The sequence below is a fragment of the Salvelinus alpinus genome, chromosome 5 (genome assembly GCF_045679555.1).
Source record: "Salvelinus alpinus chromosome 5, SLU_Salpinus.1, whole genome shotgun sequence".
In the NCBI taxonomy this organism is placed as follows: domain Eukaryota; kingdom Metazoa; phylum Chordata; class Actinopteri; order Salmoniformes; family Salmonidae; genus Salvelinus; species Salvelinus alpinus.
The window spans coordinates 9,047,820-9,070,353 of record NC_092090.1 but is presented as its reverse complement, the minus strand read 5'-3'; the positions used below and the strand labels follow the sequence as shown (position 1 = coordinate 9,070,353).

The window sequence follows — 22,534 nt, the reverse complement described above, 5'->3', positions numbered from 1 at the left end:
AGAATGATATCGGTGTTGCATCAGACAAATGTTTCAGATGATATCGTGATACAATATTTCCTGCAGTTGACACTGTCACCACCGATAAATCCGCGATAATTGAGAATTTCAATAAGCGTTTTCCTACGGCTGGCCATGCTTTCCACCTGGCTACCCCTACCCCGGCCGACAGCCCTGTGCCCCTCACAGCAACTTGCCCAAACCGCCCCCATTTCTTCTTCACCAAAATCCAGATAGCTGATGTTCTGAAAGAGCTGCAAAATCTGGACCCCTACAAATCAGCAGGGCTAGACAATCTGGACCCTCTCTTCCAAAAATTATCCGCCGAATTTGTTGCAACCCCTATTACTAGCCTGTTCAACCTCTCTTTCGTATCGTCTGAAATCCCCAAAGATTGGAAAGCTGCCGGGGTCATCCCCCTCTTCAAAAGGAGACACTCTAGACCCAAACTGCTACAGACCTATATCTATTCTACCCTGCCTTTCTAAGGTCTTCGAAAGCCAAGTCAGCAAACAGATTACCGACCACATCGAATCTCACTGCACCTTCTCCGCTATGCAATCTGGTTTCCGAGCTGGTCATGGGTGCACCTCAGCCACGCTCAAGGTCCTAAACGATATCATAACTGCCATCGATAAGAGACAATACTGTACAGCTGTATTCATTGACCTGGCCAAGGCTTACGACTCTGTCAATCACCATATTTTTATCAGCAGACTCAACAGCCTTGGTTTCTCAAGTGACTGCCTCGCCTGGTTCACCAACTACTTCTCTGACAGAGTTCAGTGTGTCAAATCGGAGGGCCTGTTGTCCGGACCTCTGGCAGTCTCTATGGGCGTGCCACAGGGTTCAATCCTCGGGCCGACTCTTTTCTCTGTATACATAAATGATGTCGCTCTTGCTGCTGGGGATTCTCTGATCCACCTCTACGCCGACGACACCATTCTGTATACTTCTGGCCCTTCTCTGGACACTGTGTTAACTAACCTCCAGACGAGCTTCAATGCCATACAACTCTCCTTCCGAGGCCTCCAACTGCTCTTAAATGCTAGTAAAACTAAGTGCATGCTCTTCAACCGATCGCTGCCCGCACCTGCCCGCCGGTCCAGTATCACTACTCTGGACGGTTCTGACTTAGAATATGTGGACAACTATAAATACCTAGGTGTCTGGTTAGACTGTAAACTGTCCTTCCAGACTCACATTAAGAATCTCCAATCCAAAATGAAATCTAGAATTGGCTTCCTATTTCACAACAAAGCATCCTTCACTCATGCTGCCAAACATACCCTCGTAAAACTGACTATCCTACCAATCCTTGACTTCGGCGATGTCATTTACTCTGCTGCCAATGACTGGAACGAACTGCAAAAATCACTGAAACTGGAGACCACTATCTCCCTCACTTTAAGCACCAGCTGTCAGAGCAGCTCACAGATCACTGCACATGTACACAGCCAGTCTGTAAATAGCCCATCCAACTACCCTATCACCATATTGTTATTTATTTTATTTATTTTGCTCCTTTGCACCCCAGTACCGTTACTTGCACACTCATCTTCTGCACATCGATCACCCCAGTGTTTAATTTGCCATACTGTGATAATTTCGCCACTATGACTAATTTATTGCCTCACCCCCTTATCCTACCTCATTTGCACACACTGTATATCAACTTTCTCTGTTGTATTATTGACTGTATGTTTGTTTATTCCATGTGTAACTCTGTGTTGTTGTTTGTGTCGCACTGCTTTGCTTTATCTTTGCCAGTTCGCAGTTGTAAATGAGAACTTGTTCTCAACTGGCCTACCTGGTTAAATAAAGGTGATCTGGTCTACCTGGTTAAATAAAGGTGATCTGGTCTACCTGGTTAAATAAAGGTGATCTGGTCTACCTGGTTAAATAAAGGTGATCTGGTTAAATAAAGGTGATCTGGTTAAATAAAGGTGATCTGGCCTACCTGGTCAAATAAAGGTGAAATAAAAAAAATAAAAAAAATGTGAACAGGAACTGTACTGTACGCAGTCAGGCAAGATAAAAACACTGTAAAACAAGTTAGACACTTCCTACAGTAACCGTAAGCTGTGGTCTTCATAAATACATACACTTGCGCTGTATAATTCTCAGAGCTATTTCTAAACTTTGTAACTGTGTAACATCACTATCTTGATGTGAACTTGTTTTAAACTAGTACAAAAATGTAAAGATATTTGCAAAGGAACATGACTGAAACTAGATGGCGTGTGAAAGCGAACACATTTGGAAACCTTCCTGACACGACATGGCCTACAGTTGCTAAGCAACAGTGACTAGCCACAAACCACTGCCTGTATCTCAGTATGAAACATTTGATCATTTCACAAGGCATCACTTGAGACATACACTTACTTTCATAAGTTTGGGGTCACTTAGAAATGTACTTGTTTTTGAAAGAAAAGCACAATTCTCGTCCATTAAAATAACATCAAATTGATCAGAAATACAGTGTAGACATCGTTAATGTTGTAAATGACTATTGTAGCTGAAAACGGCAGATTTCTTATGGAATATCTACTTGTAGGTGTACAGAGGCCCATTATCAGCAACCATCACTCCTGTGCTCCAATGGCACGCTGTGTTAGCTAATCCAAGTATATCATTTTAAAAGGCTAATTGATCATTAGAAAACCCTTTTACAATTATGTTAGCACAGCTGAAAACTGTTGTCCTGATTAAAGAAACAATACAACTGGCCTTCTTTAGACTAGTTGAGTATCTGGAGCATCAGCATTGGTGGGTTCGATTACAGGCTGTAAATTGGCCAGAAACAAATAACTTTCTTCTGAAACTCATCAGTCTATTCTTGGTCTCAGAAATGAAGGCTATTCCATGCGAGAAATTGCCAAGAAACTGAATATCTCGCACAACACTGTGTACTACTCCATTCACAGAACAGCGCAAACTGCCTCTAGCCAGAATAGAAAGAGGAGTGGGAGGCCCCGGTGCACAACTGAGCAAGAGGACAAGTACGTAAGAGTGTCTAGTTTGAGAAACAGACGCATCACAAGTCCTCAACTGGCAGCTTCATTAAATAGTACCCGCAAAACACCAGTCTCAACGTAAGCAGTGAAGAGGCAACTCAGGGATGCTGGCCTTCTAGGCAGAGTTCCTCTGTCCAGTGTCTGTGTTCTTTTGCCCATCTTAATCTTTTATTTTTATTGGCCAGTCTGAGATATGGCTTTTTCTTTGCAACTCTGCTTAGAAGGCCAGCATCCCAGAGTCGCCTCTTCACTGTTTACGTTGAGACTGGTGTTTTGCGGGTACTATTTAATGAAGCTGCCAGTTGAGGACTTGGTGTCTGTTTCTCAAACTAGACACTTTAATGTGCTTGTCCTCTTGCTCAGTTGTGCACCGGAGCCTCCCACTCCTCTTTCTTTTCTGGTTAGAGCCAGTTTGCTCTGTTCTGTGAAGGGTTAGGGTTAGGGTTAGTAGTACACAGCGTTGTACGAGGTCTTCAGCTTGGCTAACACAACGTGCCATTGGAAAACAGGAGTGATGGTTGCTGATAATGGGCCTCTGTATTCCTATGTAGATATTCCATTAAAACAATCTGCCATTTCCAGCTACAATAGTCATTAACAACACAACATTAACAATGTCTACACTGCATTTCTGATCAATTTGATGTTATTTTAATGGCTAAAAAAAAAGTATTTCAAAAACAAGGACATTTCTAAGTGACCCCAAACTTTTGAACGGTAGTGTGTCAGGTTTTGGCCAGGACTGTTTGGTTTTGTTCACTAGATGTCCCCCTTGCACCTTTTTTGTACCTTTTGTTTTTCTTGCCCTAATTATTGTTTGCACCTGTAAGTCATTCCCTTGTTAGTATTTAAACCCTGTGTTTTCCTTAGTTCCTTGCTCAGTGTTTGTAAGTTAGCACCCAGCCCCAGCCCAAGCCTTGTTTTATACAGATATTTCTCTTGTTGGATTTTCCAGAGGTTCTCTGGTTTAGTTCTTGTGTATTATTTGAGTAGTCTTTTGAGGTTTGTTTTTCCCTGCTGTTTTTTACCACTTTGTGGAGTTTCTTTTGTATTTTGGAGGATTTCCATTTTGTGCCTCTTGGCTTTATTTTTGGACATTGTGGATTTAGTTTCTTTGCCTGAAGATTTTGTTCTTTAATTAAAACCACCATCTCTAGTACTGCTGTGTCTGCCTCATCTTCTGGGTTCTGACGATTATTAGTGACTGTTTCTCGCACCGGGTCCTGACATAGTGTACCTTTTTTCCACCTTTAGAGAATCACCACCGTTCATCTCAATGTAAAGATCTCTGAGAACACGGCTTCATCTAAGTGGAGAGATCTACACAGTGGAATAATTGATGGAGGAGTCATTAAAGTCATATTCAAATGCTTACGGCACAAATATACAATACCCAACTTTGCTGTTGTCAAGAATAACAATATATTGCTGTTGAATACATCATATGTACATAAACTAACAGGTTTTGGCATTTCAAAATAGATTGGAAACATGTCTGATCTATCAGTCTACAAGTTGAATACTGTGATCTTTCTGACTGTTGCATTGTAGAACCACTTCTAATCATCAGCACTCACTCTACAGTAGACAGACTATTTCATCTCCTTAGAGGACTGACTCCACTGTGAACAGACTATTTAATCTCCTTAGAGGACTGACTCTACTGTTAACAGACAATTTAATCTCCTTAGAGGACTGACTCCACTGTGAACAGACTATTTAATATCTTTAGAGGACTGACTAACATAGCCATACTATGAGTCCAAAGTAACTTGCTGTTAAAGACCTCTGAGCTTGTTTTTGGTTTGTTTTACGATTGACCTCCATTTTGTTTTTTTTCTAGTGACAAAGATCCCGATGTAATGATCAGTCACTGGCGGATGTGCACCAAGATCTTCCTGGTACTGGTGTTGCTGAGGGTCATATACTATACCGTTCTGGAATATCCCAACAACCCAAACCACCCGTACCAGCGTCCCCATTCCAGGAGGACTCCAGACCCTTCGAGAGGAGAGGACTTGTCCTCCGAGAGCATCAGTCCAACTACTAATGATGAATCAACATATTATATGGAAGCTGAAACACCAGACAACAAGGACACACCTAAAATGTATGTTGACGATGAACCACAAGCTGAATCAGAAGTTTACCTGGACACAATATCCATTCAGGACTGGCCATCAATAACACTGACCACTGTTCTGACCACTCCTCCTCCGTATGTGTCCCCAGGACCGTACCATGTTGAATACCCATCAGAGTACATCTTCATCCTGGATGAGCCAGAGAAATGCCGGGAGCAGAACCCCTTCCTGGTTCTGATGGTGCCAGTGGCGCCCTATAACAGGAAGGCTCGTGAGGCCGTCCGCAGTACTTGGGGCAGTGAGAGGCAGGTACTGGGCAAAGAGGTCCGTCTGTTCTTCCTGCTGGGACTGCCCAGTGGAGAGGATACAGAGCAGCTCCGGGAGGAGGTGCTGCAGGAGAGCAAAGAGCACCAGGATCTGCTGCAGAGCGACTTCATAGACAGCTACAAAAACCTGACCATCAAGACCATGGTGATGATGGAGTGGCTGAGCTCTCGCTGCCCCAACGCCTCCTACGCCATGAAGATCGACTCAGACATGTTCCTCAACGTGCACAACCTGGTTTACATGCTGATTCTACATTCTCCAAAGCAGAACTATATGACTGGACAAGTGGCAATTGATGCAGCAGTCCATCATGACCCAAGCTCCAAATGGTATCTTCCAAAGGAGGTGTTTCCTGAACCGGTATATCCACCTTACGCTCTGGGCCTGGGCTATGTCTTCACCTTAGACCTCCCCAGGAAGCTGGTGGAGGCGTCCAGGCATGTTAAAGCCGTCTACATAGAGGATGTGTATCTGGGACTGTGTATGAGACACCTGGGCATCCGGCCTACTGACCCCCCGAGTGACAACCTCTTCCAAGGGTATGCAGGAGCCCAGGACCGCTGTCACTACATGGCTGTTATCACGACCATCCTCGACACTCCTCAAGAGCTTCTGGACGTATGGAGAAACCTACACCAACCTGGGCCTGTCTGTCATTGAAAACAACACTCTGGGAAAGACAAATAGCCTTGAGGTTAGAGCGTTGGGCCAATAACCCAAAAAGGTTGATGGTTCCAATCCCGGAGCTGACAAAATGGCAAATCTGTCACTGTGCCCTTGAGCAAGCACTTAACCCCAATGCTCCATGGGTGCTGGACATTGGTGTCCCTGACCGTGACCTCCCTGTGTGTGTCTTGTTTGAGCTGTGACTGTCTTGGATGCTTTTCCTTGTTTCTGTGGATGTGGTAGAGAAGGATCACCTTATCTCTGTGTTTCTGTGGATGTGATAGAGAAGGATCACCTTATCTCTGTGTTTCTGTGGATGTGGTAGAGAAGGATCACCTTATCTCTGTGTTTCTGTGGATGTGGTAGAGAAGGATCACCGTATCTCTGTGTTTCTGTGGATGTGGTAGAGAAGGATCACCTTATCTCTGTGTTTCTGTGGATGTGGTAGAGAAGGATCACCTTATCTCTGTGTTTCTGTGGATGTGGTAGAGAAGGATCACATTATCTCGGTGTTTCTGTGGATGTGGTAGAGAAGGATCACCTCATCTCTGTGTTTCTGTGGATGTGGTAGAGAAGGATCACCTCATCTCTGTGTTTCTGTGGATGTGGTAGAGAAGGATCACCTTATCTCTGTGTTTCTGTGGATGTGGTAGAGAAGGATCACCTTATCTCTGTGTTTCTGTGTGTGTGGTAGAGAATGATCACCTTATCTCTGTGTTTCTATGGATGTGGTAGAGAAGGATCACCTTACCTCTGTGTTTCTGTGGATGTGGTAGAGAATGATCACCTTATCTCTGTGTTTCTGTGGATGTGGTAGAGAAGGATCACCTTATCTCTGTGTTTCTGTGGATGTGGTAGAGAAGGATCACATTATCTCGGTGTTTCTGTGGATGTGGTAGAGAAGGATCACCGTATCTCTGTGTTTCTGTGGATGTGGTAGAGAAGGATCACCTTATCCCGGTGTTTCTGTGGATGTGGTAGAGAAGGATCACCTCATCTCTGTGTTTCTGTGGATGTGGTAGAGAAGGATCACCTCATCTCTGTGTTTCTGTGGATGTGGTAGAGAAGGATCACCTTATCTCTGTGTTTCTGTGGATGTGGTAGAGAAGGATCACCTTATCTCTGTGTTTCTGTGGATGTGGTAGAGAAGGATCACCTTATCTCTGTGTTTCTGTGTGTGTGGTAGAGAAGGATCACCTTATCTCTGTGTTTATGTGGATGTGGTAGAGAAGGATCACCTTATCTCTGTGTTTCTGTGGATGTGGTAGAGAAGGATCACCTTACCTCTGTGTTTCTGTGGATGTGGTAGAGAAGGATCACCTTATCTCTTTGTTTCTGTGGATGTGGTAGAGAAGGATCACCTTATCTCTGTGTTTCTGTGGATGTGGTAGAGAAGGATCACCTTATCTCTGTGTTTCTGTGGATGTGGTAGAGAAGGATCACCTTATCTCTGTGTTTCTGTGGATGTGGTATTGAAGAATTACCTTGTTTCTGTGGATGTGGTAGAGAAGGATCACCTTATCTCTGTGTTTCTGTGGATGTGGTAGAGAAGGATCACCTTATCTCTGTGTTTCTAACAGTGGTGGAAAAAGTACCCAAATGTCATACTTGAGTCAAAGTAAAGATACCTTAATAGAAAATGACTCAAGTAAAAGTGAAAGTCCCCCAGTAAAATACTACTTGAGTAAAAGTCTAAAACTATTTGGATATAAATATGCTTAACTATCAAAAGTAAAAAGTACAAGTATAAATAAATTCAAATTCCTTATATTAAGCAAACCAGACGGCACTATTTTCTATTTTTTTTTTTTTTTACAGATAGCCAGGGGGACACTCCAACACTGAGACACTCCAACACTGAGACACTCCAGCACTGAGACACTCCAACACTGAGGCACTCCAACACTGAGACACTCCAACACTGAGACACTCCAACACTGAGACACTCCAACACTGAGACACTCCAACACTGAGGCACTCCAACACTGAGACACTCCAACACTGAGACACTCCAACACTGAGACACTCCAGCACTGAGACACTCCAACACTGAGACACTCCAACACTGAGGCACTCCAACACTGAGACACTCCAACACTGAGACACTCCAACACTGAGACACTCCAGCACTGAGACACTCCAACACTGAGACACTCCAACACTGAGGCACTCCAACACTGAGACACTCCAACACTGAGACACTCCAACACTGAGACACTCCAACACTGAGACACTCCAACACTGAGGCACTCCAACACTGAGGCACTCCAACACTGAGATACTCCAACACTGAGACACTCCAACACTGAGACACTCCAACACTGAGACATTATTTACAAACACAGCATTTGTGTTTAGTGAGTCCTCCAGATCAGAGGCAGTAGGGATGACCAGGGATGTTCTCTTGATAATTGTGTGAATTGGACCATTTTCCTGTCCTGCTAAGCGTTCAAAATGTAACGATTATTTTTGGGTGTCGGGGAAAATGTATGGAGTAAAAATAACATTATTTTCTTTAGGAATGTAGTGAATTAAAAGTAAAAAGTTTGCAAAAATGACCATATTAGAGACACATATTTCTCTCAGATTACACAGACCCACAAAGAATTAGAAAACAAATCCAATTTTGATAATCTGTCCTTCTGCCCCTGAACAAGGCAGTTAACCCACTGTTCCTAGGCCGTCATTGAAAATAAGAACTTGTTCTTAACTGACTTGCCTAGTTAAATAAAAATGTCTATTGGGTCAAAATACTACAGTGTGCAATCACAGCAGCAAGATGTGTGACTTTTGCCACAAGAAAAGGGCAAACCAGTGAAGAACAAACACCGTTGTAAATACAACCTTTATTTATGTTTATTTATTTTCCTTTATGTATTAGAACTATTTCCAAATCATTACAACACTGTATATAGACATAATATGAGCTGACAAAATGGCAAATCTGTCGCTGTGCCCTTGAGCAAGGCACTTAACTCCAGTGCTCCCTGGGTTCTGGACAATGGTGTCCCTGTCCGTGACCCCGCTCCCTGTGGGTGTCCTGGGGGCAGCTGGGATATGAAGAAACACATTACCATTACACACCTGTGCACACGGTGTATGTTTTCTCTTACTGACATTCAGAGTCTAGAAACCAAAGACAACAGTCACAGCTCAAACAACACAACCAGAGACAACAGTCACAGCTCAAACAACACAACCAAAGACAACAGTCACAGCTTAAACAACACAACCAAAGACAACAGTCACAGCTCAAACAACACAACCAAAGACAACAGTCACAGCTCAAACAACACAACCAAAGACAACAGTCACAGCTTAAACAACACAACCAAAGACAACAGTCACAGCTCAAACAACACAACCAAAGACAACAGTCACAGCTCAAACAACACAACCAAAGACAACAGTCACAGCTCAAACAACACAACCAAAGACAACAGTCACAGCTCAAACTACACAACCAGAGACAACGGTCTCAGAGTTTTGAAGTAACTAAAAACCGCAGACAGGAAGGGGTGCAGACAGAGACAGTGTGACAGTGCAATCGTTCACTTCCCCTGTCATTTACTGTAAAAGGAAGTCAGCGTTTGGGAGACTGAGACGCCTGATACTGAGGATGAATTCAGAATGACACCTTATCCTCTATATAGTCTCTGGTCAAAAATAGTGTCCTATATAGGAGATAAATGACTCTGTATCCCCGATTTAGTCTCTGGTCAAAAAATAGTGTCCTATATAGGGGATAAAAAGTAGTGTATTATATAGGGAATAGGTTGCCACTGAGACAATAGTGCACAAGGATGAGAACGATAAACAACACTGATCATTTGGTTCACCGACAGATCAGGATCACCCTGGTTTGAGAAAACTTCAAGAATTTCATTTTACCAGGAATGTCAGTTAAGAACAAATTCTTATTTTCAATGACGGCCTAGGAACAGTGGGTTTAACTGCCTTGTTCAGGGGCAGAACGACAGATTGGAACCTTGTCAGCTCAGGGATTCGATCTTGCAACCTTTCGGTTGCAAGTCCAATGCTCTAACCACTAGGCTACCTGCCACCCCAGAATGGTGTGTGTACTCTGAAATAAAGTATATTTTTTATACAACTGGACATGAATAATTGTAGACGTAAAGGCCTACATCAAATATTAGTCTATGTTGCCTATTTGTTTACCACTGTCAAGAATGGCAAGCAATTTTTGTTGAATATATTGACTTCGTATTTGAATATATACGTGGTTTGTTGCCCACGTCCATGTGCTCTTTAAGATGTTGGCTAGGTCTCTACGCTCCCCTTGATCAACAGGACTTGGTTGTTTGCCCGACAGTCCTGTTCCAAGTTCCCTGTCTAAATCAAACACATTCAGCCAGGAAGTTGCCCGGGAAACACAGCCTGGTCTCATAGACTAGACGTAACATAATAATTGTGTGGAAAAAAACAGACATTCAAATGAGAATGATATGTTATGTTTGGTATGGTTACGTAAGACAGAAGGTTACTCAAGTCAGAAACGAGAGGGAGGGTCGGGGGGGGGGGGGTGTATAACGTGAACGTCTAGCAAACCAAAGGTTATGTGTTCGAATCTCATCACGGATTAGCAACTACTTACTACTTTTTAGCTACATGCACAGTCTTTTCAGAAATGGATCACTCAGATAGATATTTAGTGTCAAATTGACTCAATGGTTATAAATGAGGCCCATGGTCCCCTATTGAACACTGAATAGTCTCATCGTCATGTCCCTTAGCTTATCTCCCCTTCAGAAGAGTCCTGTTGGAATGACACATGAGATAGCTTATCTCCCCTTCAGTGTGTGTGTGTGTGTGTGTGTGTGTGTGTGTGTGTGTGTGTGTGTGTGTGTGTGTGTGTGTGTGTGAAAGAGAGAGAAATAGACACACACACACACACACACATACCTGTTCACACAATAAAATAAGAAAACACTAAATTCACTGCCTCTGCCAGACTGTGGCCTGTGCTGCTGGACTGTGATGCACTAAAGCGTAGTGGGTGCAGAGTCAGGCGCAGGAGGCAGATAGTACTGAGTAGTGCTTTATTAGGCACAGGGAAAATACGTGCACGCCAACACTCAGGGGCGCAAACAAACACGATACCCAAAACCAGGACCTAACAAGTCCAGAGGGATAACCCCAAAACGAAACACGCTACCAAAACACTACCACACACAAACACAGTGAAAAGAATAAGCACAAAGAGCAGGCCAGCTTAAATAGCCCCACTAAACGTAAACAAGAAACAGGTGTAACTAATAAGACAAAACCAACAGAAAAGGAAAAGGGATCGGTGGCAGCTAGTAGACCGGTAACGACGACCGCCGAACACCGCCCGAACAGGAAAAGGAGCCACCTTCGGTAGGAGTCGTGACAGTACCCCCCCCCCCCCTGACGCGCCGACACCGGCCTCGAGGGCGAACCGGAGGGCGAGGCGCAGGGAGATCCGGATGGAGGCGATGGAAATACCTCAACAGTGACGGATCCAAGATGTCCCCCACCGGTACCCAGCACCTCTCCTCCGGACCGTACGCCTCCCAGTCCACGAGGTACTGCAGGCCCCTCACCCGGCGTCTCGAGTCCAGGGGGGACCTCCGGCACCTCACCTTCTTGCAGGGGACCAGCTACCACCGGCCTGAGGAGAGACACATGAAACGAGGGGTTAATACGATAATAGGAAGGGAGTTGTAATCGATAACACACCTCGTTTATCCTCCTCAGGACTTTGAAAGGCCCCACACCCTGCGGCCCCAGCTTCCGGCAGGGCAGGCGGAGGGGTAGGTTTTGGGTCAAGAGCCAGACCCTGTCCCCCGGTACAAACACGGGGGCCTCACTGCGGTGGCAGTCAGCGTCCCTCTGCTCAGGTAGACTAGTTGAGAACAAGTTCTCATTTACAACTGCGACCTGGCCAATAAAGCAAACCAGTACGACACAAACAACAACACAGAGTTACACATGGAATAAACAAACATACTGTCAATAATACAACAGAGAAAGTCTATATAGAGTGTATGCAAATGAGGTAGGATAAGGGAGGTAAGGCAATAAATAGGCCATAGTGGCGAAATTATTACAGTATGGCAAATTAAACACTGGGGTGATAGATGTGCAGAAGATGAGTGTGCAAGTAACGGTACTGGGGTGCAAAGGAGCAAAATAAATAAAATAAATAACAATAACAATATCAAAACAAATGTATTTATAAAGCCCTTCTTACATCAGCTGATATCTCAAAGTGCTGTACAGAAACCCAGCCTAAAACCCCAAACAGCAAGCAATGCAGGTGTAGAAGCACGGTGGCTAGGAATAAATCCCTAGAAAGGCCAAAACCTAGGAAGAGGAACCAGGCTATGAGGGGTGGCCAGTCCTCTTCTGGCTGTGCCGGGTGGAGATTATAACAGAACATAGCCAAGATGTTCAAATGTTCATAAATGACCAGCATGGTCAAATAATAATAATCACAGTAGTTGTCGAGAGTGCAGCAAGTTAGCACCTCAGGAGTAAATGTCAGTTGGCTTTTCATAGTCGATCATTAAGAGTATCTCTGCCGCTCCTGCGGTCTCTAGAGATATGGTGATGAGGTAGTTGGATGGGCTATTTACAGATGGGCTATGTACATGTGCAGTGATCTGTGAGCTGCTCTGACAGCTGGTGCTTAAAGCTAGTGAGGGAGATATGAGTCTCCTGCTTCAGTGATTTTGTCACGACTTCCGCCGAAGTTGGTCCCTCTCCTTGTTCGGGCGGCGTTCGGCGGTCGAAGTCGTCGACCTTGTCTTGTATCACACCTGTTTCCAAATCCGATTCATTACATGTTGTGTATTTAACCCTCTGTTCCCCCTCATTGTCCTTGTCGGTGATTGTTTGTTTGTATGCTTTGTGTAAGATTATGTTCTGGTGTGCGATGGGTTTTGTACCCATTTATTTGATTTTTGTATATTTTTGTTTTTCGGAGTTTTGAGCACATATAAAATGGCTCCGTTTTATACCAAGTTCATTATCCTGCGGCTGACCTCTCTGCCACCAGCACACACCCTGCCAGATTTACCGACCAAGACAATGAGGGGAAACAGAAGGCAATGCTATCAAATACTAATTGAGTGTATGTAAACTTCTGACCCACTGGGATTGTGATGAAAGAAACAAAAGCTGAAATAAATCATTCTCTCTGCTAATTTTCTGACATTTTACATTCTTTAAAATAAAGTGGTGATCCTAACTGACCTAAAAACAGGGAATTGTTACTAGGATTAAATGTCAGGAATTGTTTAAAACTGAGTTTAAAATGTATTTCGCTGAGGTGTATGTAAACTTCCGAATTCAACTGTACATTTGAACAGCATACAGGACAAAAGAAAACTGGTTCTTCAACGTTGGTTTAGTGGAAAAATATTAAAACGGACTACAGGCAATGTATTGGAAGACTTCGAACAGATGCTGTTCTTAAAATACCAGAAAAGTATGATAGCTAATATTTCTGAAATCACAATATAAACGTCTTAATGACAGAAGTTAAAATATATTGTATCCCAGCACCTCCTCTGATCTCTTTCTCTCTCTCAGACACACACAGGTGACAGGTGGTTGTAAATGTGGACATTGACAGTGATAAGTACTATAGTTGACATTTGGTTCAAGGTCTTAAAAGTCATACTTACTTTCTGTTTGTAACACTTCATGACACATAACTGACAGAAAAAAAGTGGCTCCCATGAAAGTGATGGCAACAACACAGGAAACCACAGAGAAAGCAGCTGTGCTACTGACATGCTGAGGCCCATAAAGTCAGAGCAGCCCTCCCACCTATGCTCCACCCACTGCCAATCAACCTACAACCAGAAACGGGAAGAGAAAGCGATACATCTCACTGGCTCTTTTTCCTGGTTCATTTGCAGTCAGCGAAACAAGCAGAACAGACCCAGCTACTATCGCAATTGGTGTTTATGGGAGAACCACCCCTTTAAGCAGAGCCTGGAACGGTGACCAAGGTAAATGGACAATTGGTGTTTATGGGAGAACCACCCCTTTAAGCAGAGCTTGGAACGGTGACCAAGGTAAATGGACAACGGTAAACGGCCTCTTCATTTATCTGAAACGTAATAAAGCCCTTTTTTTTTTAAAAAATATAGTTGTTGACATTCAAAGTGCTGACATTCTGAGCCTCAAGTCGGTAGATTATCATGTCTCTGTCAGACCTTTATACACCCTCTTTGCTACAATCTAACCCAAATGCATGATGGGGGTCTGCCACAACTTCTGGCCCCAGCGCCCCCCACCTGACGCCCATGATGCCCAGCCCCTCATCGCTAAACAATGGTGAGCCACAGAGGGAGGGGGGGGGGGGCTTCTCTTCTAAACACTGAACATTCAAATCAAATCTAGTGCATGATGTTGATTGGTTGTATACAGTATGATGAAGTGAACATAGTTCATATGTAAAAAGAAACAAAAAAAACCATCTTATATCATACAAACTATATAAAATACATTAACTTGCATTGTGAATTTAAACCAATGTATGGAGTGGTGAATCAATTAGAGAAACAAGTGGTCAGACACTGACAGTAGTTGTATTTTATCTCAACCTTGTGTTTCAGCAGTACTGATGATAGCCAGCAGGGGGCAGACAGGACACAGCTCAAAAAGAGACGATGGTGTCGCACCAGCCGCCTGTTTCTGTTCCTGGTCGTGGTCGTGATGATGATTGTGGTCATCCTGGTAATTGAACTCAAAGACCGGATCTCACCTTCAACAACCAATCCAGCAGCAAACATGTCAGTTACGATTCTGGCCACTCCTCCTCCTCCGTATGTGTCCCCAGGACCGTACCATGTAGAATACCCACATGAGTACTCCTTCATCCTGGATGAGCCAGAGAAATGCCGGGAGCAGAACCCCTTCCTGGTTCTGATGGTGCCAGTGGCGCCCTATAACAGGGACGCTCGTGAGGCCGTCCGCAGGACTTGGGGCAGTGAGAGGCAGGTACTGGGCAAAGAGGTTCGTCTGTTCTTCCTGCTGGGACTGTCCAGTGGAGAGGAGACAGAGCAGCTCCAGGAGAAGGTGCTGCAGGAGAGCAAAGAGCACCAGGATCTGCTGCAGAGCGACTTCATAGACAGCTACAAAAACCTGACCATCAAGACCATGGTGATGATGGAGTGGCTGAGCTCTCGCTGCCCCAACGCCTCCTACGCCATGAAGATCGACTCAGACATGTTCCTCAACGTGAACACCTTGGTCAACATACTGCTTCACGCTCCAAAGCAGAACTACCAGACTGGACTAGTGGCCCAATCGGCCGCCGTTCTAAGAGACCGTAGCTCCAAATGGTATCTTCCAAATGAGGTGTTTCCTGAACCGGTATATCCACCTTACGCTCTGGGCCTGGGCTATGTCTTCACCTTAGACCTCCCCAGGAAGCTGGTGGAGGTGTCCAGGCATGTTAAAGCCATCTACATAGAGGATGTGTATCTGGGACTGTGTATGAAACACCTGGGCATCCAGCCTACTGACCCCCCCAGTGGAAACCTCTTCCAGGTTTCCCCTGTGGCTTATGACCGCTGCACCTACTCACGGCTGATAGCTACCACCACAAACAGTATCACTCACCAGGTCAACGCATGGACAGACTTACACAAACCTGGTCCTACCTGCTGATCTCATACAGTATCACTCACCAGGTCAACGCATGGACAGACCTACACAAACCTGGTCCTCCCTGCTGATCTCATACAGTATCACTCACCAAGTCAACGCATGGACAGACCTACACAAACCTGGTCCTACCTGCTGATCTCAAACAGTATCACTCACCAGGTCAACGCATGGACAGACCTACACAAACCTGGTCCTCCCTGCTGATCTCATACAGTATCACTCACCAGGTCAACGCATGGACAGACTTACACAAACCTGGTCCTCCCTGCTGATCTCATACAGTATCACTCACCAGGTCAACGCATGGACAGACCTACACAAACCTGGTCCTACCTGCTGATCTCATACAGTATCACTCACCAGGTCAACGCATGGACAGACCTACACAAACCTGGTCCTACCTGCTGATCTCATACAGTATCACTCACCAGGTCAACGCATGGACAGACCTACACAAACCTGGTCCTCCCTGCTGATCTCATACAGTAACAGACTGACTGATGTACCAATCACTTCCTCATTGTTTGTTCAAACACTAACTAACTAACAAACAAAAAACAGAGAAGGCGACGCCTCCAGGTGATGGGGAAAGGATATACAGTGCATTTGGAAAGTATTCAGACCCCTTGATTTTTCCACATTTTGTTACGTTACAGACTTATTCTAAAATGGATTAAATAAACAAACAAAAAACTCAGTAGCCACACACAATACCCCATAATGACAAAGCAAAAACAGGACTTTTGAAATGTTGGCAAATTTACCAAATTTGCTATGAGACTCAAAATTAGGCTCAGGTGCATCCTGTTTCCATTGATCATCCTTGAGATGTTTCTACAACTTGATTGGATACCACCTGTTGTATATTCTATTGATTGGACATGATTTGGCACACACCTGTCTGAGTAAAGGGTCTGAATACTTTTGTGAATGAAATATTTCAGTTTTTATTTTTAATAAATTAGAAAAATTTCTAAAATCCTGTTTTTGCTTTGTCAATATGGGGTATTGTGTGTAGATTGATGAGGGGAAATAACTATTTAATCAATTTTAGAATAAGGCTTTAACCTACCAAAATGTGGAAAAAGTCAAGGTGTCTGAATACTTTCCAAAGGCTCTGTATACCTTGGTGAAGAACATTAACACCCTGGAGGACCAGTTTCTTCACGTTACGTCCTCTGGGAGAATGTTAATTTTCTCTGAACCAAGGCAGACACTTTGCCTCACCGGGTTTTGATTCAAAAGCCTTTTTTAAACAACGACTGAGAGCAGCAGTTATCTGTCTAACATGGACTAAGAAATGGATGGACTGGGTTTGGTCTGTCTGTGGTGAATGTGTGTACTACACTGAAGCAGCAGACACCCAGAACAAGTTAAACAGGTTTATTGTAATAGAGACTAGTTGGCTGTGTTTAGACAGGCAGCCCAATTCTGATCTTTTTTACACTAAATGTTCATTTGACCAATCACATCTTTTTCAGAGCTGATGTGATGGTCAAAAGTCTAAACACAGCCGCTGCACTGCACTTAATAGTCAGGTTTGCACTTTCCCAGAGCGCATCTGTAACAGGTTAATTTGACCCAGCTTCTCACAGCAGGGAAAATAATACTGGAGCAGCAGAACATGTAGATTATAATTAACAACATTTTGGTTGTTGTAGGGGTTGATATAGTTTTCGTGAGGGCAAATCATGTTTGAAATGTTAAAGTGGAAATTACAAACTTTAGAAGCCTTTTTAAACCACTAAAATTGGCATTTCCTGCTCCGCGGGAATATTCTCTGTGACAACAGAGTGATCAAATAGACAGCAGATCTTTATCAGTTCCTGATGGAAAGAAGTGAAGGGGAACTGTGAAGGCTTTGGCTGTAGAGGCAATAGAATAGTAGACCAGGCACTTTCCCCAAAGTCACAAGTCAGGGGGAACTGTGAAGGCTTTGGCTGTAGAGGCAATAGAATAGTAGACCAGGCACTTTCCCCAAAGTCACAAGTCAGGGGGAACTGTGAAGGCTTTGGCTGTAGAGGCAATAGAATAGTAGACCAGGCACTTTCCCCAAAGTCAAAAGTCAGGGGGAACTGTGAAGGCTTTGGCTGTAGAGGCAATAGAATAGTAGACCAGGCACTTTCCCCAAAGTCACAAGTCAGGGGGAACTGTGAAGGCTTTGGCTGTAGAGGCAATAGAATAGTAGACCAGGCACTTTCCCCAAAGTCACAAGTCAGAGGGAACTGTGAAGGCTTTGGCTGTAGATGCAGTAGAATAGTAGACCAGGCACTTTCCCCAAAGTCACAAGTCAGGGGAACTGTGAAGGCTTTGGCTGTAGAGGCTATAGAATAGTAGACCAGGCACTTTCCCCAAAGTCACAAGTCAGGGGAACTGTGAAGGCTTTGGCTGTGGAGTCAATAGACTAGGATGAAGGGTGTCATTTGGGGCCAAGCACTGTTACCAGAGTCACAAGTCAAAAGTAATTTGTATTTTTTTTATTTAACTAGGCAAGTCAGTAAAGAACAAATTCTTATTTACAATAACCGGCCTATACCGGTCAAACCCAGACGACACTGGGCCAATTGTGCGCCGCACTATCGGACTCCCAATCACGGTCGGTTGTGATACAGCCTGGAATCGAGCCAGGGTGTCTGTAGTGACGCCTCAAGCACTGAGATGCAGTGCCTCAGACCGCTGCACCACTCAGGAGCCCCATGTCAAATAGCTTCGTATGAGTTGTAGTGTTTATTATGTGGCGGAAGGAGGAAGGTTTAGTCCAGCTATCAGGAAGAGATGCTACCTTGCATTCATTTTGCACTTGGCAGGGTCAGAGGGAATGTGGTTTGCCTGAGAGTTTGTGCCAACTGCGTTGATGACAGCTGAGACGGCACACTGAGGAGGACCTATCACTTCCTCCTTCGTTCTTGCCAGAGATGTAATCTGGGGAATTTGTCATACATTTCCACTTTGATTAAAACATTTTAATAATGATTATGATGATGTTTCTGAATTTGGATTAGAAGAGAGTTAAATCACACAAACCAATATTTATCTGCCCAAAGGGCCTGTTGCACAGATGATGGTTAGACTACAGTATGGTTAGACCAGGGCTGATGTTTAGACTACAGTGTGATTAGACCAGGGCTGATGTTTAGACTACAGTGTGATTAGACCAGGGCTGATGTTTAGACTACAGTGTGGTTAGACCAGGGCTGATGTTTAGACTACAGTGTGATTAGACCAGGGCTGATGTTTAGACTGCAGTGTGGTTAGACCAGGGCTGATGTTTAGGCTACAGTGTGATTAGACCAGGGCTGATGTTTAGGCTACAGTGTGGTTAGACCAGGGCTGATGTCTAGACTACAGTGTGATTAGACCAGGGCTGATGTTTAGGCTACAGTGTGATTAGACCAGGGCTGATGTTTAGACTACAGTGTGATTAGACCAGGGCTGATGTCTAGGCTACAGTGTGATTAGACCAGGGCTGATGTTTAGGCTACAGTGTGATTAGACCAGGGCTGATGTTAGACCAGGGCTGATGTTTAGACTACAGTGTGATTAGACCAGGGCTGATGTTTAGGCTACAGTGTGATTAGTACAGGGCTGGAATAAAACCCTGCACACCCGGTAGCTGGCAGCCACCCTTGACACAACATTGTAGAAAAAGGGAAAGGTGGGAAACCAAAAAGGTATTGTACTGAAACATTGACCACAACACATGAACGGAGGTACAATCTTGTCTTCAGGATTTATTTGTATTTTTCTACTGTATTTATTTGATTGAATAATGTTATTTTATGGCCATAATGTCTGTACATAAAGATTAGTTTTACAAGTTGAGTAGTCCTCTCATCATTATTGTTACAACAATCTATCCATGCTCATAGATCAAATCAAAGTGTATTTGTCACGTGCGCCGAATACAACAATATTACAGTGAAATGCTTACTTACAGGCTCTAACCAATGGTGCGGGGAAAAAAGGTATGTGTGTGTGTGTGTGTGTGTGTGTATGTGTGTGTGTGTGTGTGTGTGTGTGTGTGTGTGTGTGTGTGTGTGTGTGTGTGTGTGTGTGTGTGTGTGTGTGTGTGTGTGTGTGTGTGTGTGTGTGTGTGTGTGTGTGTGTGTGTGTGTGTGTGTGTGTGTGTGTGTGTGTGTGTGTAAGTAAAGAAATAAAACAACAGTAAAAATACATTTGAAAATAAGAGTAGCAAGGCTATATACAGACACCTGTTAGTCAGGCTGATTGAGGTAGTAAGTACATGTAGGTATCCTTAAAGTCACTATGCATATATGATGAACAGAGTAGCAGAAGCGTAAAAGAGGGGTTGGCGGGTGGTGGGACACAATGCAGATAGCCCGGTTAGCCAATGAGTGGAAGCACTGGTTAGTCGGGCCAATTGAGGTAGTATGTACATGAATGTATAATTAAAGTGACTATGCATATATGATAAACAGAGAGTAGCAGCAGCGTAAAAGAGGGGTTGGGGGGGGGGGGGGGGGGGGCACACAATGCAAATAGTCCGGGTAACCATTTGATTACCTGTTCAGGAGTCTTATGGCTTGGGGGTAAAAACTGTTGAGAAGCCTTTTTGTCCTCGACTTGGCACTCCGGTACCGCTTGCCATGCGGTAGTAGAGAGAACAGTCTATGACTGGGGTGGCTGGGGTCTTTGACAATTTTTAGGGCCTTCCTCTGACACCGCCTGGTGTAGAGGTCCTGGATGGCAGGCAGCTTAGCCCCAGTGATGTACTGGGCCGTACGCACTACCCTCTGAAGTGCCTTGCGGTCGGAGACCGAGCAATTGCCATACCAGGCGGTGATGCAACCGGTCAGGATGCTCTCGATGTTGCTGCTGTAGAACCTTTTGAGGATCTCAGGACCCATGCCAAATCTTTTTAGTTTCCTGAGGGGGAATAGGCTTTGTTGTGCCCTCTACATGACTGTCTTGGTGTGTTTGGACCAAAAAAGAATTCTCTGTTACAAATACGGTACTTATTGCATGTGTCAAAGAGCACAGTTAAGTATGTTCAGTAAAAGGTTTACAAGATTATATGGTTTATAGACTAGTCTCTGGAGAAGCTAGCTGGGGGATCAACGCTGGTTTGACTCTGGGTTCAGAGGTTATAAAGTGTATAGACTAGTCTCTGGAGAAGCTAGCTGGGGGACCAACGCTGGTTTGACTCTGGGTTCAGAGGTTATAAAGTGTATAGACTAGTCTCTGGAGAAGCTAGCTGGGGGACCAACGCTGGTTTGGCTCTGGGTTCAGAGGTTATAAAGTGGATATAGAATGATTATTTGTTTTATATGAACATGAGTACAAACAATGATTGAAAAAGAAAAGTAGAGTCTCACAGGAGTTCAGATGCAATAACCTAATAACCAACGTTTGGACAGACAAGCTGTCTTCGTCAGGGTATAATGACAAACCCTGCGGGTCACTAGTTTATATAGTGTCAAAGGACACATACAGGTGTCTGTAATCATGGCCGGCTGTGGGTTGATATCATTGGTTAATTTACAGATATAAATAGAACGTATAAAAAAACATGAATGGATAACATGAGATCATAGATACAATTTGGCTACATAGGCCTACAAACATTTACAATGAATAGCAAAACCACAATAATCACAAGAATGGCTTCAGATCAAAGACTACTTTGAGACCGAAGGGACAAAGGGTGTTTAAATTAAAGATCCAGGCAGCCTCTCGTTGTAACAATAAATAGTGGAGATCACCCCCTCCTCTCAAGTGTTTTACTTCCCTTAGCCAGCGCCTCGCCTAAACAGCTGTGCGTTTCTTTCGCCTCCAGAGTTCCTGAAGATGAGAGAGTGTGTCTACTGTATGATCTGGGGAAATAGAAAATGAAATCCATGTCGTGATTTATTGCCCTCTGTGTGACGACCTGAGACATGTTGGTGATAACCCTGAAGGATTCTGGGTTACGGGACGAGCATGGGCTTGAATTCTCTTTCAGTCGGGGCGTGGTTGAGATAGCTCAGATTGTTCCCAATGCCTGGAGGAAAAGGACAAATGTATTGGTTGGTATAGTGGGGCTAGATAGTAGATGGTTGTGTAGTGGGGCTAGATGGTAGATGGTTGTGTAGTGGGGCTAGATGGTAGATGGTTGTGTAGTGGGGCTAGATAGTAGATGGTTGAGTAGTGGGGCTAGATGGTAGATGGTTGTGTAGTGGGGCTAGATGGTAGATGGTTGTGTAGTGGGGCTAGATGGTAGATGGTTGTGTAGTGGGGTTAGATGGTAGATGGTTGTGTAGTGGGGCTAGATGGTAGATGGTTGTGTAGTGGGGCTAGATGGTAGATGGTTGTGTAGTGGGGCTAGATGGTAGATGGTTGTGTAGTGGGGCTAGATGGTAGATGGTAGATGGTTGTGTAGTGGGGTTATATGGTAGATGGTTGTGTAGTGGGGCTAGATGGTAGATGGTTGTGTAGTGGGGCTAGATGGTAGATGGTTGTGTAGTGGGGCTAGATGGTAGCTGGTTGTGTAGTGGGGCTAGATGGTAGATGGTTTTGTAGTGGGGCTAGATGGTAGATGGTAGATGGTTGTGTAGTGGGGTTAGATGGTAGATGGTTGTGTAGTGGGGCTAGATGGTAGATGGTTGTGTAGTGGGGCTAGATGGTAGATGGTTGTGTAGTGGGGCTAGATGGTAGATGGTTGTGTAGTGGGGCTAGATGGTAGATGGTTGTGTAGTGGGGCTAGATGGTAGATGGTAGATGGTTGTGTAGTGGGGCTAGATGGTAGATGGTAGATGGTTGTGTAGTGGG

At 44.3% G+C, this 22,534-nt stretch overlaps 2 protein-coding genes across 3 annotated transcripts; both read left to right on the top strand.

Annotated features, from left to right (window-relative positions):
• The first annotated feature begins 4,822 nt into the window (after positions 1 to 4,822).
• On the top strand, positions 4,823 to 13,287 carry LOC139575481 (beta-1,3-galactosyltransferase 1-like). The gene has a single exon (XM_071400482.1). It carries the CDS (start codon positions 4,883 to 4,885, stop codon positions 6,089 to 6,091), a length of 1,209 nt encoding a protein of 402 aa, XP_071256583.1. The 5' UTR covers positions 4,823 to 4,882; the 3' UTR covers positions 6,092 to 13,287.
• Positions 13,288 to 13,792: 505 nt separating this feature from the next.
• Positions 13,793 to 19,588, top strand: LOC139575482 (beta-1,3-galactosyltransferase 1-like). 2 transcript variants are annotated; one of them, XM_071400484.1, is made up of 2 exons: positions 13,793 to 14,428; positions 14,713 to 19,588. In XM_071400484.1, the coding sequence occupies exons 1-2, from the start codon at positions 14,346 to 14,348 to the stop codon at positions 15,764 to 15,766; spliced, it is 1,137 nt and encodes a 378-aa protein (XP_071256585.1). In that variant the 5' UTR covers positions 13,793 to 14,345; the 3' UTR covers positions 15,767 to 19,588. The 2 variants fall into 2 exon arrangements, with proteins under 2 accessions (XP_071256585.1, XP_071256584.1); XM_071400483.1 differs by having other exon boundaries at positions 13,794 to 14,428; positions 14,710 to 19,588.
• The last annotated feature ends 2,946 nt before the right edge of the window (positions 19,589 to 22,534 follow it).